Below are 14,578 nucleotides of genomic sequence, written 5' to 3'. Positions count from 1 at the left end.
TTTTTTCATTTTGGGGAAACTGGTTTCCTTTTTTTTTTGGGGGCCCTAACAAAAATTTTTTTTTAAATTTTTTTTCTTATTTTGTATTGACAGCTGTTTGTATTTGTTAGAATAATCAATTAAACTTAATGGATCAATTAAATTTGATGGTTGACAGGGTGGCTGTGTGGCAGGACAGCTGACTACAGTAGGACAACAGCAGTGCTTTTTACTGGGACAGAAACTCAAGGAAGAATACATATACAAAGCAAAGCTCATCACAGAAGATTTTGATCCCAGCAGAGTTTTGTAGGTCTTATATGTACACTAAATATTTAAATTATATTTAGGAATTGTTAAAAAAAAAATGTTTGGGAACTTCGATCAGAATATTTTCTTCTGTGACCTATCTGTACTGAGGGACACTTAATGAGTGATGGGGTACACTTGGTAATGAATGCCACAAAATGAATACTTTGGGACACACGACTGGTACTGGAACTGGGACACACGACTGGTAGGCCTACTGGAACCACTGTTCATTAATGGGGGACACACAAGGGGTACTGGGGACACACTGGTTATTAATGGGAGAAATACAGGGGGTACTAGGGATGTACCGGGCCACACAAGGGGTACTGGGGACACACTGGTCATTAATGGGGACACACAAGGGGTACTGGGGACACACTGGTCATTAATGGGGACACATTAGGGGTACTGGGGACACACTGATCATTAATGGGGACACACAAGGGGTACTGGGGACACACTGGTCATTAATGGGGACACACAAGGGGTACTGGGGACACACTGGTCATTAATGGGGGACACATAAGGGGTACTGGGGACACACAAGGGGTACTAGGGATGTACCGGTCCTTAATGGGGGACACACAAGGGGTACTGGGGACACACTGGTCATTAATGGGAGAAATACAGGGGTACTAGGGATGTACCGGTCCTTAATGGGGAATACAGTGACACAACGGGCACCAGGGCCGCACTGATCATTAATGGGGACACACGATGGGTACTGGGGACACACTGGTAATTAATTAAGGACACACAAGGGGTACTGGGGACACACTGGTCATTAATGGGGACACATTAGGGGTACTGGGGACACACTGGTAATTAATTAAGGACACACGAGGGGTACTGGGGCACACTGGTAATTAATTAAGGACACACGAGGGGTACTGGGGACACACTGGTAATTAATTAAGGACACACAAGGGGTACTGGGGACACACTGGTAATTAATTAAGGACACACGAGGGGTACTGTGGACACATCGGTCCTTAATGGGGGACACACAAGGGGTACTGGGGACACACTGGTTATTAATTAAGGACACACGAGGGGAACTGTTGACACACCGGTCCTTAATGGGGGACACACAAGGGGTACTGGGGACACACTGGTCATTAATGGGGACACATAAGGGGTACTGGGGACACACTGGTTATTAATGGGGGACACATAAGGGGTACTGGGGACACACTGGTAATTAATGGGGGACACACAAGGGGTACTGGGGACACACTGGTAATTAATGGGGGACACACAAGGGGTACTGGGGACACACTGGTAATTAATTAAGGACACACGAGGGGTACTGGGGACACACTGGTAATTAATTAAGGACACACGATGGGTACTGGGGACACACTGGTAATTAATTAAGGACACACGATGGGTACTGGGGCACACTGGTAATTAATTAAGGACACACGAGGGGTACTGGGGACACACTGGTCATTAATTAAGGACACACGAGGGGTACTGGGGACACACTGGTCATTAATTAAGGACACGCGAGGGGTACTGGGGACACACTGGTAATTAATTAAGGACACACGAGGGGTACTGTGGACACACCGGTCCTTAATGGGGGACACATAAGGGGTACTGGGGACACACTGGTAATTAATTAAGGACACACGAGGGGAACTGTTGACACACCGGTCCTTAATGGGGGACACATAAGGGGTACTGGGGACACACTGGTCATTAATGGGGGACACATAAGGGGTACTCGGGACACACTGGTCATTTATTAAGGACACACGAGGGGTACACGGGACACACTGGTCATTAATGGGGGACACATAAGGGGTACTGGGGACACACTGGTCATTAATGGGGGTCACACAAGGGGTACTGGGGACACACTGGTCATTAATGGGGACACATTAGGGGTACTGTTGACACACTGGTCATTAATGGGGACACATAAGGGGTACTGGGGACACACTGGTCATTAATGGGGACACATAAGGGGTACTGGGGACACTGGTCATTAATGGGGACACATAAGGGGTACTGGGGACACTGGTTATTAATGGGGACACATAAGGGGTACTGGGGACACACTGGTCATTAATGGGGACACATTAGGGGTACTGGGGACACACTGGTCATTAATGGGGACACATTAGGGGTACTGGGGACACACTGGTAATTAATTAAGGACACACGAGGGGTACTGGGGACACACTGGTAATTAATTAAGGACACACAACAGGTACTGTGGACACACTGGTCATTAATGGGGACACATTAGGGGTACTGGGGACACACTGGTCATTTATTAGGGAAATACAGGGGGTACTAAGGATTTACCAGTCGTTAATGGGGACACACAACAGGTAGTGGGGACACCCTGGTAATTTATTGGGGAAATACAGGAGTACGAGGAATATACTAGTCTTAATTGGGCAAACAAGGGGTACTGGTGATGCATTTGTCATTATTGGGGACACGCAATGGGTAATGGGAGACACAATGGGTAATGGGAGACACAATGAGTAATGGGGAACACAATGGGTAATGGGAGACACAATGGGTAATGGGGAACACAATGGGTAATGGGAGACACAGTGGTAAATAAGAGACACATGGTTAATTGGAGACACAATGGGAAATGGGAGACACAATGGGTAATGGGAGACACAATGGGTGATGGGACACACAATGGGTAATGGGAGACACAATGGGTAATGGGGAACACAATGGGTAATGGGAGACACAATGGGTAATGGGAGACACAATGGGTAATGGGGAACACAATGGGTAATTGGAGACAATGGGTAATGGGAGACACAATGGGTAATGGGAGACACAATGGGTAATGGGAGACACAATGGGTAATGGGGAACACAATGGGTAATTGGAGACACAATTGGTAATGGGGAACACAATGGGTAATGGGAGACACAATGGGTAATTGGAGACAATGGGTAATGGGGAACACAATGGGTAATGGGAGACAATGGGTAATGGGAGACACAATGGGTAATGGGAGACAATGGGTAATGGGGAACACAATGGGTAATTGGAGACACAATGGGTAATGGGGAACACAATGGGTAATTGGAGACACAATGGGTAATGGGGAACACAATGGGTAATGGGGAACACAATGGGTAATGGGAGACACAATGGGTAATGGGAGACAATGGGTAATGGGAGACACAATGGGTAATGGGAGACAATGGGTAATGGGGAACACAATGGGTAATTGGAGACACAATGGGTAATGGGGAACACAATGGGTAATTGGAGACACAATGGGTAATGGGGAACACAATGGGTAATGGGGAACACAATGGGTAATGGGAGACACAATGGGTAATGGGGAACACAATGGGTAATGGGAGACACAGTGGGTAATGGGGAACACAATGGGTAATGGGAGACACAATGGGTAATGGGAGACACAATGGGTAATGGGGAACACAATGGGTAATGGGGAACACAATGGGTAATGGGAGACACAGTGGGTAATGGGGAACACAATGGGTAATGGGAGACACAATGGGTAATGGGAGACACAATGGGTAATGGGAGACACAATGGGTAATGGGGAACACAATGGGTAATGGGAGACACAATGGGTAATGGGAGACACAATGGGTAATGGGGAACACAATGGGTAATGGGAGACACAATGGGTAATGGGAGACACAATGGGTAATGGGAGACACAATGGGTAATGGGGAACACAATGGGTAATGGGAGACACAATGGGTAATTGGAGGCACAATGGGTAATGGGAGACACAATGGGTAATGGGAGACACAATGGGTAATGGGAGACACTATGGGTAATGGGGAACACAATGGGTAATGGGAGACACAATGGGTAATGGGAGACAATGGGTCATGGGGAACACAATGGGTAATGGGAGACACAATGGGTAATGGGAGACACAATAGGTAATTGGAGACAATGGGTAATGGGGAACACAATGGGTAATGGGGAACACAATGGATAATGGAAGACACAATGGGTAATGGGGAACACAATGGGTAATGGGATACACAGTGGGTAATGGGAGACACAATGGATAATGGGAGACAACGGGTAATGGGAAACACAATGGGTAATGGGAGACACAATGGGTAATGGGGAACACAATGGGTAATGGGAGACAACGGGTAATGGGAGACACAATGGGTAATGGGAGACACAATGGGTAATGGGGGAGACAATGGGTAATGGGGGAGACAATGGGTAATGGGAGACACAATGGGTAATGGGAGACACAATGGGTAATGGGAGACACAATGGGTAATGAGATACACAATGGGTAATGGGAGACAATGGGTAATGGGAGACACAATGGTTAATGGGAGACACAATGGGTAATGGGAGACACAATGGGTAATGGGGGAGACAATGGGTAATGGGAGACACAATGGGTAATGGGAGACAATGGGTAATGGGAGACAATGGGTAATGGGAGACACAATGGTTAATGGGAGACAATGGGTAATGGGAGACACAATGGGTAATGGGAGACAATGGGTAATGGGAGACACAATGGGTAATGGGAGACAATGGGTAATGGGAGACACAATGGGTAATGGGAGACAATGGGTAATGGGAGACACAATGGGTAATTGGAGACACAATGGGTAATGGGAGACAATGGGTAATGGGAGACACAATGGGTACTGGGGAACACAATTGGTAATGGGGAACACAATGTGTATTAGGAGACAAAATGGGTAAATAGGAACACATGAATAATGAGAGACATAGAACTGGTACTGGGGATTCAATGGGAAATGGTAGACAGACAGTATTTATCATAGGCTTTCATCTGTTATCGTTGAATTTAGTCCCCTGAAGTTAGTATGTTGACTGTTACCTGATGTCAATTTGGTTTCAGGGGTCGGTCAACAAATGTCCAAAGGACAATAGAAAGTTTACGATGTGTTATGGCTGGAATGTTTGGTGTTCAAAATCTACGGAAAATAGGTAAGTTGTTAATGGTCTGTGGTCAGAAGAACTGTCTAGATCACAAGCTTATTGTGGATACTTGTAGTTCAATATTGTCTGATTTAGTGATGAATGTTCGACATTTCTGTTGTCATTGTCATTGTGATAACAATACCTGACTAGGTGTAATCAGTTACCATGACATATGTACAGGTATCGAAAGTATACTGTCTTTGATAAACAGACTTACAGAGAACTTAATTTATTACATTGGTGAAATATCAAAAACTTTTCATTCTATAAAAGTGATAAACAGCTGGGATAAAAATACAATGTTTTTCTTGAGCATTTTTTGGAAAATACAATTGACTGAATGGGGAAAATTTTACATGTAATGCTCAAAATTTAAACGCCATTAATTGTTTCATGATTATAATGCTTGTCTCTTTCATGATGTAGTGTAAGCTCTTGCTTTACAAGATGGCACACACCAATTTCTACCCTTGACTGTCCTGTTAGATATAGTCAGATGTTACAGCATGTCGTTTAAGTCAGGGGTCAGTAAAGTCAGGTTCCACTTTTTGTTATTCCCCATACAAGATACAATGTTTTTGACAATGTTCAGTAGTAATAACGGATTTAGCATGAGTTTGGTTGTTACAGCTCCTGTGAAGGTGTATGTTGCTGATTCAAAAGACGAAGTCCTATTTCCTAGCATTCAACGTTGTCATGTATTAAAACAAAACAACCACTCAGTGCTATTTCACATTGCTGATAAACCTGAATATCTGCCATACAGACGTGAGCTGGAGAAAGTTTTTGGTAAGTCACAATGTCAGAAGTTTGAAAACTGCTAAGTATGAATATCTGGTAACACACTCAAGCTGAAGAAAGCCTTCAGTAGGTTTCAATGGTAAAAAGTGTGAATATTGGTAAGTCTGAATATCTGCCATACAGACTCGACCTGGAGAAAGTCTTCAGTTAGTCACAATGTCAAAAGTTTGAAAACTGGTAAGTATAAATAATTGTTAAACAGACTAGAGCTGAAGGAAGTCCTTGGCAAGTCACTATGGACATTGGATGTGTTGAAATAAGCATTTTGTTAACTTGCCCCAGTGTTGAAGATATGGCGATAAATCTTTAGTTTGAGGATGTTTTGATAATTCATGATGTTAAAAAATGAAAATATGTTGAAATTATGTTAAGATTTGAGTTTGAAAATAAACATGGTAAGTTAAAATGTTGAAAAAATGGAAAAATTTTAAATGCAAATTAGAAGATATAGAATTTTGCTTGAGAAAGATTTTGTTAAATTATGATGTTGAAAATGTGCTTTAATTCAAATGTATAGAATTTAGTTTGTGAAAGTGTTCATTAAGTCAAGTTGACAAAGGGTTGATTTTATGGTTTATCATGTAGTTACGAAAATGTGTGTAATACTTATATGATTTATTAGTTGTGATCTTCCATGAAAATGCACCAGAAAATTATTTCTGTCTTTTATGTTTGTTGGGTAAATGAGTGAAGAGATTTATATTTTTTCTGTTTCAGGTGTAAATTTTAAAGATCATGTAGGTTTAAATTTTGTTGGTATTCGTGATGATTTAGTAGCACGTAAGGTAAGTTATATCTTTGTCATGGTTAATAAACCAACCTGTCTTCATTCTGCTTTTATATTGCAACATTTCGGCCAGGGAGACAATCTTACAATTTCTATTTTGAAATATTGAAAGTGATTAAAGAATTTCTCATTTTAGTAAATTACTTGTAGTCTTTACTGAAAATATTTTAAGGATTTTCATCAATTTTTTATGCTTTGTTAATATGACTGTAATTTTTGTGTGGTCAGCTTCTGGTTATCTGCCCTTTATTTGTTTTGCTTTGGTGATTTGTGATTATCTCCCCTTCTAGGTATTGCAAATGATATTTACTTCCTCTATTTTTTGGGTTGTGCTATGATAATTATCTCCCTTGTCAATGTGTTGCATAATGATAATTAGCTCCCCTTCTCAATATTTTGTGTATTGATAATTACCTCCCTTGGTCTTTGTGTTGTGTACTGATAATTATCTGCCTTTGACAATGTGTTGTGTACTGATAATTATCTCCCCTTGTTGATGTGTTGTGTAATGATAATTACCTCCCCTTGTTGCTAGGCCCATGGTCTACCAGTGCCTCCCTATGCCTTGCCTCTATGGGACATGATAGAACTAATGGCTAGCAAGATGATGTATGCTACATTTTGTGGTCAGCACAAGTAAGTACTGTAAACATAAGTATTTCAGTGGTAAGCTTATTTTAGTGGTATTCACACTGAAAGCATTTTACAAAGTTTTGTTTTTTGCAAAAAATATTGTTTTAGATCAATTCTATAAAAGATTCTACAGAGACAATTTTGTCATGTCACATATTCATTGTGACAGTAGTGTCACTGTGACACGTTTGTCTTACAGTTTGCAGTCTGCTTACAAATGGCTGTAAATACATATTAGGAGTTGTAGTGCATGACAATTTTACTACAAGAATGACAATGAATATATATATGAATATGTATGTACATGTATATGAATGAACAGTTGTGGTGTTTTGTTTTACTCTGAATTTAGGGTCTGAATTTGGCATTGGGTCTGAATTCCTAATGCATAATATCAGTTTTTCACCCATTTTTTTCTCTCCAAAATTCCCGATTTTAAAATCTGAAAAAAGATGTGTTTAAAGTTTGTATTATAATGCAGTAAGCATCAAAGTGACCAAATTGTTCTGTTAACTTCTATAAAATTCAACAAAACTCAAAAGTCACTTGATAAACTATACCTTATTATTGCTTACTCTATCTTATCAGGCATATACATGTAAGTCTGAATTTTTCCATGAACTATTCTAAATTTCCTGATTTCAATGGCTCTGGTTCCATTCCCAAAAAAGTGGAAAAAATCAGTGTGTTGAGTAAGTAGGTAGGCTTGTTATCTGGTCACTGACACCCATGATATACTTGTTTTATTACATAATCACTAAAACACACCTAGAATCACTGAAATCTTGACTTTCCTGTAGGCCTAGAAGTTACCATGACTGTTGTCTGGCAGTGTTGACATCTGAGTGACGTAGATGCTTGAAATGGTTGGACTTAATTCCAAAACGTCATAGGTGTTCAATAGTTTGCACTTGACCGAATTCTGAAACGTCACAGGTGTTCAATAGTTCGCACATGACCATGCAATAGTCATTTTAGCTATGCGATACCTTTTGCATATTGTTAAGGAAAATCAAATGCATTATGTGATAAAAAGATATATTTATGTGTTACAGAGCAGAGCGTCATTTGATTACGAGACTATCAACTGGACCCCTTATGACCTACGTGATGGATAATATACGAGACCTTGAGGAAAATAAACGGTAACAATGAACCTGCATACAAATTACAGTTAATTACACATACCAATAATAAATAAATCACAAATACATATCACAGATAAATCATGAATAAAAATTAGATAAATAAAATAAAAATTAGTTAAATCACACATGAATTACAAATAAATCATTAATAAGAATTACAAATAAATCAAATAAAAATTACAAATAAATCAAATAAAAATTCCAAATAAATCAAATAAAAATTACAGATAAATCGAATAAAAATTATAAATAAATCAAATAAAAATTACAGATAAATCACAAATTGCCATCACAAATTATGCATATAGAGCATGCATACAAATTGTGTTTGTTCAAAATATACACATCATACATGAATATTCTGAAGACAGGTAGTGTATTCAGATCATATATATATGTACATGTACCTACATATCACACATACATATAACACATAAATGACACATTCAAACAACAACTTACACATCAAAGTATTGTATACATATTGCATTCAAATCGCATAGACATTCAAATTCACAATATTTTCAAAATATGTATGACCGCATTTTAATTATATGTTACAGCATGAATATAAACTATGAAAAAAAAATGAATTTCTTCATGGAAAAGAACACTTTACTTGAAGTTTATTAATTATATACTCTTAGTGTAAACTATAATGAGGTATTTCAAGTATCAATTTATCAAATTTATTCATCTAAATTCACAATATTTTCAACAAATGTAAGACCACATTTTAATTACATGTTACAGAATATAAACTATTAAAAAAAATTGAATTTCTTAATGGACCATAACACTTTACTTGAAGGTTATATGTATATATACTCTTAGTGTAAATTATCATGAGAGATTTCAAGTATTTATTTATCTATTTATTTAACATTTTCTATCTTTCTATCTGTAAGTAATGCAGGCCCTCTGGACCTCTTGTTTTAAAACATTTCATTTCTATCTGATACCAGGGATGAATAATACTTAAGAGTTTCAGATATTCATTTATCTAATTCATGTTTTTATATAATAGTTTCTAAATTTCTGTCTGTGAGTGATGCAGGCCATCTGGGCCTCTTGTTTTTAATCTAACATTTTCTATCTTTCTACCCTATACCAGGGATGCTAAGAAGCTGTTCCTGTTCGCAACACATGACTCCACGATAGTTGGGATGCTAGGGTTGCTGGGTATATGGGATGAACAATGGCCGCCCTACTCAGTAGATCTGCGATTTGAACTGTATGAAAATGAAAAAAATGAAAAGTTTATTCAAGTTCTCTATAAAGGAAAGGTGAGAAGTTTTCACTTGTGTACCCGACACGAGGCATTCATTGGTCTGTTTGTCTCTATATCTGTCCCACATAAAGTTGATTAAGATGTTTTGTAGAGTTTGTCATGTACTCATTAATAGTGTCGGATACTGATGTTTTGATTTTTTAAAAGTTCCTTTTTGGTCAAACCTCAATGCTTCAAAGTTAGGTTGAATGTTTCAAAATTTTGACATGTTTTAGACTTAGCTGAATTTTCCACTATGCTCCATTTCCATCAAAAGGACTTTAATAACAGTTTTCACTAAATATAAGACTATCTATTATATATTATCTATGTGCATGATTTTCTGACTTTTTGAAGTTTTTGAAGATGAGGAGTGATATTATAGTCCTTTTTTTTAGTAAATGATCATTAACTTTCCCAGATTTTCTTATAAGTGGTCGTGGAATAGATTTTCTTTCTTCATAAATTTTTGACATTTCCCAAAAACATTATTTAAGAAAATTGCTCTTTAATAGGTTTTGAAATTTCTCAAAACAATGATTATGTAAAAAATAACTCATTTTAAAATTTTAATTTTATTTTTTTGTTAAAATCATATTCTTCACAAATGTTTTCTTTGTTTTCTAGCCAATGAAAGTTCGGGGATGTGACTCAACGTTATGTTCCTTAAAACAGTTCAGACAAGCCATGAAACCTTTCATGATACGTGAAAAAGAGTTTCACTCGATCTGTAATTCTGATATACTTGAACAAATTGATAAAGGTATGTTGAACTATGGTCCAGGTATACATATAAATTACTGTTGGTTTGGTTTTGCTTGTTTAACGCCCTATCGTGCGATATGCATGCATGTGGTTAGTGCGTATGTGTGTTTTAGGTGGCTGCGGTATGATTGCTGATTTATAGTGCCACCTCACTGAAGCATACTAATTACTGTTGATATATCACTATGCTGTTAATTAAATTTTCGACCATTCCTTTCAACCACTTTGTGATTTGCTAAGTCACCTGGGTATCAACAGTTTATATCCGTAGTTAACTGATAAGTCCAGACAAAAAATGACGGTGTGATGCACAGTTCAACTCAGTTTGTGGCTGTACTGTATCGCTCCGTATGATGGGCAGTTCAACTCATTTTGTGGCTGTACTGTATCGCTCCGTATGATGGGCAGTTCAACTCGTTTTGGGGCTGTACTGTATCTAACTCTCAATTTCTAATTGAATTGTGATATCATGTATGCCTTTTATACTTTTTTCAACAGTCTTACCAGGTATCAGAGTAACCAAGTAGACACAGCGCGAAGAAATAAACTATTGTAAACCATATGGTGTTGTCGTGTTACAGTAACAGCTACTAATTTTAGTTGTGTGAATAAAAACTCAAGCAAAGGCTATTTTTATTGTCATCGATGCGATAAATTCACCTCCTAATTGGAGACGAAGGGTTTAAGTATGGTTAGGTGACATAGTAACACAAAACTATCACTAATGCTGGTTGAATCATTGATCTGACCTGAAAAGGTTTGGGTCACCTGCCTAACACTGGGTAATCTGTTTTCCTCCTACACTGAAATCCCTCTCCTGCATCCATCTGGGCCTTCAAGGCTGATCAATATGACCGGGTATAACTTGTTTCACAACTGTAAAATAAATAGTTTACTTATCGTTTACGTTTATATTATTACATGTAATACAAACTTCAAAAAATGATACTGAATTTAACGTACAAGATCTTGCTCACCTATGCCTATTTCAGTTCAGTTAAGTAAAACTCGACAAACACTATCTTCCTTGTCATTCAATAAGTCCACCCTGAGTGGAAGGCTGGAAGCACTTTATATGTTAATAGGTCAGTCATGGAAATATAGATTTGGAGCGTCATGATGCATCTGAAGTCACTCTGGTTATCAGTGACTAAAACATAGAATTTGGGTTACAGTAATGTTTTACGATGTTGACACTGTAGTTGGTTTAGGGTGTGGATATACATTGTAAATTGGTATATTACGATACAAAATGAGTGAAGATGCCTGATAAATTTGAGTGAGTGCATATGCTAGCTACAAACTCTGTAGGATTTGTCTGGTAAAAGACAATTTAAGTTTATTTTAACTTTGAAAAGGAATTAAAAATACAGGTTTAGAGACCGACATATTGAACCAGTCCTTACTCTGGTTTAACCTTAACAATTGAATAGAAAAATTCCGAAAATTTGGCATTGTTTGTGATAAAATTCTTATCGTATGAATCAATTGTTTATTGCAGAAATCAAAGAGGAGGAGAAAGGTGAAATTCAGACTGAGGAGGTTCGGGAGCAATCAGAAACACCAGCAGGAATGTGATGTCTGGACATTTTAACAGTACAATCAATTTGTCTTTCACATATCACTTATAGTGTGATTGGGTCCCTATGGTTTTCAGGGAATCATGATCATAAGAGCCCGTCCTCCCTAGTCAGTGGGGACACTCCTGATATTATCATGACTATTCTCCACCTTTTTTAACTGATATAAAACCTGATTGTTATGACTGGTATACTGTAAATGAACACATCTTAGTGATAATCTTATTTTAACGCTTTTCCTGGCGACAAAAAAATTGCTAAATTGTGATTCCTGTGGCAATTATTTTTGGTGTGCTAATTCATTGTTCCGATAACTTGTTTAAATTCATAAATTCAACAATACATTAAACTTTGAGTCTGCTAAAATATGTTTGTCTACAGTATAGCAATTTTAATTATGAGGTGGAATTTGGTTCGCAATCTGTTATTTGCAAAGATTAATTGAAAAGTCTTCAGACATTTACAATGAAAGTGTTCATTTTGCTCCTTTACAATTAACAAGAAGTGCTTTATTTAATAGTGAAGTAATTATATAAATATTATTGATTTCAACCAAAATAGGGGTTAACTTTAATTTACCATAATTTATGTGTTTAGTTGAAATCAACATTGAGTCTTCATTGTGTCTGTCTTTCTAGTCAGTATTATACATATCAAAAATTCAAATATTTTAAACTAACAAAATATGTTGTAGAATGTACCATATAATTTATATTACACATTGTACATAATATATGTAATCTTAATGATTACATTTTTACCAGTGAAATATCGAAAATTATTCATTCTCTAAATGCAATATTTTTCACTAGTAAAAAAAATATCACTTTTGATTTGACCAATCAGAACACTGCTTACAAACGACAATGGGGAAAATTAAGATTTGCATATAGCTCTTCTTCATATTATATGACATCATAATTCAAGATAGAATACATAACGTCACTATTTGGGGTACATTTGTGAGCTGTTGACAGGTGACAGTAATGAATTCTGGGAGAGACTGAGTGGCCTCAGTATATTCTGCAGTAAACAGAATCTTCAGTAATACACTGCCCTCCAAAAGTTCTGTTACACTTGGAACGTTTAAATCGAATGGCTAGCCAACAAAATTTGCAAAAAGTGTTGTAATATCCGTAAGATAGTCCATTTGTAAGTGACGATTGCAAATTATTTGAAAAATACCTCATTTCTTTGAATTTGCAGGGAAAGGGAATGGAGGGTCTTATTTTCCATAATGTTCAAAAATGAATAAAAATAAGTTGTTTCTTTCACTTAAATTTGTTTAACAGATTAACAGTTAAAAAAAAGTAAGAAATGCATTTTTGAAATTTATATTAAACAAAGAGGAAAATTTCCAGAATGTTGCTTTTAGAGGATTTCCATTGTAACAAAACATATGCACTGTTGAAAAATGAACATTAGAAATCATGAACAAAAACATCCTAAGAAGTTATGATTCTAACAAATTGTAATAAAGACTTTGAGATTAACTTCGCTGTATTTTACGTAATAATTGTAACAGGACTTTTGTAGGGCAGTGTATATTTCACTCATGTGGCTAATATTTATATTTTTCATGCGTGCTCGTGAAATATATTTGATATTATTGAAGACACTGTTTTATATCCTCCATATATTCTGTTTTTTTACTTATAATATTTGTCTCCAGCGTAATTTTGTCAGGAAATGGTAGCACAAGTTATTCCAATTGTTACCAGATATTAAAAACATGCATGTAGAGAATCGTTAAAATTTGTACATTTTCTTTAGTATTAGCTGTTATCATTGAGATATTCATGTCAACTCTTCATAATTTAAGCCTGCCTTTACCTGTATTATCTTGATATTTCAAGGTCTTGTTATTGATTTTATGAATATTCATCAGATGAACACCAATATGGTGTGAGTTACAGTCTGTGGGCTGCGGTGGCTAAGTGGTTAAGGTATCCCGACACTTTAACACTAGCCCTCCACCACTAGGTTGCGAGTTCGAAACCTACGTGGGGCAGTTGCCAGGTACTGACCATAGGCCGGTGGTTTTTCTCCAGGTACTCCGGCTTTCCTCCACCTCCAAAACCTGGCACGTCCTTAAATGACCCTGGCTGTTAATAGGACGTTAAACAAAAACAAACCAAACCAAACCTTTGGAACTTTTTATATCCTTGTTGTACTATATACATTCTTAATGTCATTTACAACTGAATTTTGTTATCACTATTTCTCAGTACAAAAGGGATCTTTCTAAAATTTCATATGTAGGTTCCCTTTGGTCCCTAATTATGTAGGCAGCCATCTTGGATTTTGACAATTGAAGTTTGTTATCGCTTTATCTCAGAAAGTCTGAAGG

At 37.3% G+C, this 14,578-nt stretch overlaps 1 protein-coding gene across 1 annotated transcript; it reads left to right on the top strand.

The window, feature by feature from the left end:
- The first annotated feature begins 155 nt into the window (after positions 1 to 155).
- On the top strand, positions 156 to 13,538 carry LOC117319575 (lysophosphatidic acid phosphatase type 6-like). The gene is made up of 9 exons (XM_033874359.1): positions 156 to 288; positions 5,162 to 5,250; positions 5,875 to 6,033; positions 6,763 to 6,830; positions 7,368 to 7,468; positions 8,521 to 8,610; positions 9,728 to 9,899; positions 10,511 to 10,646; positions 12,150 to 13,538. The coding sequence occupies exons 2-9, from the start codon at positions 5,211 to 5,213 to the stop codon at positions 12,224 to 12,226; spliced, it is 843 nt and encodes a 280-aa protein (XP_033730250.1). The 5' UTR covers positions 156 to 288; positions 5,162 to 5,210; the 3' UTR covers positions 12,227 to 13,538.
- The last annotated feature ends 1,040 nt before the right edge of the window (positions 13,539 to 14,578 follow it).

The sequence above is a fragment of the Pecten maximus genome, unplaced genomic scaffold (genome assembly GCF_902652985.1).
Source record: "Pecten maximus unplaced genomic scaffold, xPecMax1.1, whole genome shotgun sequence".
In the NCBI taxonomy this organism is placed as follows: Eukaryota; Metazoa; Mollusca; class Bivalvia; order Pectinida; family Pectinidae; genus Pecten; species Pecten maximus.
Note: the sequence above shows the minus strand (reverse complement) of the source record. Positions and strands in the feature narration are given on the sequence as shown.